The sequence below is a fragment of the Halyomorpha halys genome, unplaced genomic scaffold (genome assembly GCF_000696795.3).
Source record: "Halyomorpha halys isolate HHAL.00 unplaced genomic scaffold, Hhal_1.1 Scaffold1020.1, whole genome shotgun sequence".
Classification (NCBI taxonomy): domain Eukaryota; kingdom Metazoa; phylum Arthropoda; class Insecta; order Hemiptera; family Pentatomidae; genus Halyomorpha; species Halyomorpha halys.
In genome coordinates this window covers 245,186-249,101 of record NW_027106408.1, presented here as the reverse complement: position 1 = coordinate 249,101, position 3,916 = coordinate 245,186, and the positions used below count along the sequence as shown (strand labels likewise).

General features: G+C 27.9%; 1 protein-coding gene across 2 annotated transcripts in view; it reads left to right on the top strand.

Annotated features, from left to right (window-relative positions):
• Nucleotides 1–3,276, top strand: part of LOC136795140 (odorant receptor 4-like) — an 18,056-nt gene extending 14,780 nt beyond the window's left edge. The window contains exon 10 of one of the 2 annotated variants that reach the window (XM_067044769.1): nt 3,006–3,276. In XM_067044769.1, the coding sequence (XP_066900870.1) occupies nt 3,006–3,056 (51 nt within the window). In that variant the 3' untranslated portion in view covers nt 3,057–3,276. The remainder of the gene's footprint in view (nt 1–3,005) is intronic. The other variant, XM_067044768.1, reaches the window with a different exon arrangement.
• Nucleotides 3,277–3,916: the final 640 nt, after the last annotated feature.

Genomic DNA, 3,916 nt, shown 5'->3' with positions numbered 1-3,916 from the left:
TTAATATATAAGAATTTAAAATTTAAAATTTTATCTTGTTGACTATTTCTCTATGTAAAATACAAATTCCAATTTCTTGAAGGAATTCGAATTTTTTTTTGTATTTTTGCATATGTCATTGCTGGTTAAGTGGCTGATTAGTATATTCTTCAATTCACTTCTGAGTGTTATTGTTTTTGAGAATCTTTAAAGATCTATTTTTAACATTAGTAGCATTATTTAACGTTATTTCTAATTTCGGAATAGATATTTAATTTGATCCAATAGATAATTATGGTTAAGAACCTTTCCTGGACGACACCAAAAGTTTTGAAAAAAACCAAAAAAAAAAAACCGGAGTGTGAACTCGGTTAAGAAATTTCGATAAAATACACGAACATTATATGTTAATTTATATAGATTACAGCTAGAGGTTGTGCATAGTTACTGTTAATTCAAAGTTGTTCAATATAATGTCTATAACTACACTAAATTAAGAAGTTAAAAAATAAGTAAAACTGTCGGAAAAACGATAATTAATATTAGAAACTGGTAATATGTTTGCAATTTTATGCGACTTTTTGAGAAACATTTCGGGAGAAAAAAAATCTTGGTATGTGATAAACCTATAACGAAAAATATTATTATACGTACTGTTGGAGCTATTTAATATTTTTTTGAACATCCTACTTCAATATCTCTTCGAAATAAACAACCTTCGCAATGGATGATATACTGTTGGAACATTTATTACATACGAACTCGAAAATTTAAAGATCTAAAAACTGAAATAGTGATTAAACTATTTATATTGAACCAGTGTTTGGTCCCACGTTGCAGGGCTTTACAAGGGCTAAAAAAGATACTATCACTTAAATGATGTAAACATAAATGAACAAATTAAATGAAAAATTAAATAGAAATAATAAAAGGTTATAGATAATAAATGAAAACGGAAAAAATAAAAGATATAAAAAATGAAAAAATATAAAATAAAGTACAAACTAAGAGATGAAGAAAGGGGGATAAGAATAAAATCAAGAATAAAGGAAAACAATGAACAAGACAGAAAACGTACCTTTCAGGCTCGAAGTCAGAGCGAAAGTGAACTGTTTTGAGAGGACGTTATAGATAAGAGTGGGGATTGACAGTTAAAGTACCTTATATTTAAAAATGATTTTAAAGTAAACAGTATAATATTTTTTTTAATAATTTATTTATTGTTATTTACAACTGTATCAAAATATGTACAAGTAAATTTGCTGTAGGTGACATAGTGACATGATAGAAAAACATGTGGAGAATCTACCCATTGATAGAACTCCAATAACATTTCTAGAGGAGAAGATCTCGAGGCCATCTTCTTTTCAGGCGCCTAGGAATCCTCCTAATAATCCTATTAGGCAATGAAGGAGAAGCCAGATTAGAAACAAGTGGATTTGGGTGGTTGAGAAGTTTATTATGGAAGGAACGGTATCTGGTTCTGGCCAAATCGGCAACATATGGGACATTCAGGTCCTGGTGGATGACTTGATTTGTGACAAAGTAAAGAGCATTAAAAATTTTACGAAGGATTTTGGACTGTAAGGATTGGATTCGGGAGGAATTTGATGGTTTAGTGGAGCCACAAAGCTCAACTCAGTATGTCTAGATAGGCCTTATAATAGTCATGTAGATCAGTCTTTTGTAATGGATTGGCAATTTTTAGACCGTTTGTCTAGTAAATGTTGTAATAGTCGAAATCGACGAGCAGTTTCCTGTCTTGTAGGTGGATTTCATGTCAGTCGTTTATTTTAGGGCAAGAGGTCATGGGTTTACGACGAAGGGTAAATGTGATTTTGTGGGATTTATTGGAATTAATTTTAATCCTCCAATTTTAGTATAGAAAATTAAAGAATATATTATAATATAAATTATTATATACATAAAAGAGGGGGTTTATTTCAGTAATAAAATTTAATTATGAAAAAAAAAATTGTTTGGAAATATCTCACGTAATGAATTTTCGAGTTCGTATGTAATAAATGTTCCAACAGTATATCATCCATTGCGAAGGTTGTTTATTTCGAAGAGATATTGAAGTAGGATGTTCAAAAAAATATTAAATAGCTCCAACAGTACATATAATAATATTTTTCGTTATAAGTTTATCACATACTAAGGTTTTTTTTCTCCCGAAATGTTTCTCAAAAAGTCGCATAAAATTGCAAACATATTACCAGTTTCTAATATTAATTATCGTTTTTCCGACAGTTTTACTTATTTTTTAACTTCTTAATTTAGTGTAGTTTTTTCAAGAGGTAACTGTGGAATAAAATTCTAAAACAACTACCCTTTCAGTAGTTATTTCGTAATTATTATTATTACCTTATTGAGTATAATATGATTATTGAGTATAATTATGATCCCTGACATTATATTAAACAACTTTGAATTAACAGTAACTATGCACTACCTCTAGAATGAACACATAATGAAAAAACAATGAACATATAATGTTCGTGTATTTTATCGAAATTTCTTAACCGAGTTTACACTCCGGTTTTGTTTTTTTTCAAAACATTTGGTGTCGTCCAGGAAAGGTTCTTAACTATAATTATCTATTGGATCAAATTAAATATCTATTCCTACATTAGAAATAACGTTAAATAATGCAACTAATGTTAAAAATAGATCTTTAAAGATTCTCAAAAACAATAACACTCAGAAGTGAATTGAAGAATATACTAATCAGCCACTTAACCAGCAATGACATATGCAATAGAAATTTTGCGAAAAGGACTCTCATAAAAAAAAATTCGAATTCCTTCAAGAAATTGTAATTTTTATTTTATATAGAGAAATAGTCAACAAGATAAAATTTTAAATTTTAAATTCTTATATATTAAGATTCCCATACTTAAAAAGTAAGCTTATTATTATTAGGTCCGAGAGATTTTTATTATTATTGTTCAAAAAGATATCATTATTAGCTTTTATTAATTATTTACTATTATTTGACATAATTAATTTAATGTTTGTTTCAGATTTGCAGCTCGGCATTTTCATATTTCAACATTTTGATAGCAGTGAATTAATATAATAGAATTATAAAATCAATATAATATTATCAACGTAATAAAGAAATAAAATGATGTAGTGTCTTAATTTATGTTAATTATAGTAGTGATAGCTGATGATATGAATATATCAGAACACTTTGCTAGATTTAAAATAATTAATAAAAAAATGTTTGTACACCAAGTCGTTATTTTATATTTCAAGTGTTATAAGCTTATATAAATATGAATAGATGTTTTAAAATATAGTTTTAATACTTTATAAAAAAAAAGGAATAACATGATATCACAAGAAAAGAAAAGAATTATAAAGAAACATACTTTTCTGTTGTGTCAACAGTTTCCTTGTAAAAGTTTATCAAAAAATTTACCTACCTAACCATCCTATGTTTTTCTAAGGTCAAGGTTTGATTTTTGAATGTTTTTTTTTCTCACGAAAACCAATTCTTCCTCCCTCCTCCTCCCCTCTAAAAATTAAAAATCCACATTCCTCTACTGTAACTGAAAATCTCTTGACATTTGTAACTATTTTCGGAATTTATGATGAATTATCTACCAGATATATAACCAATTTTTAGATAAGTATCACTTCGTCAGGCGAAAGGAAAGGAAAATAATTAAATTTAACAAATGGAAGATTGCCTGGATGCGGTAAAATAGTGATTAAACTATTTATTGAGAGCCAAGGTTTCGCACAACCTTGCAGGGCTTCATCAAGGCTAAAAAAGATACAAACACTTAAATGATGTAAACATAAATGAAAAAGGTATACAAGGAGACGTTATTTAATTTTAAATGTTTTGTATCCTTATCCCATTCCTTTATTCCTTCCAATCCATCTGATGCAATTCAATCGACCTCGGTAATAATTTCGACTC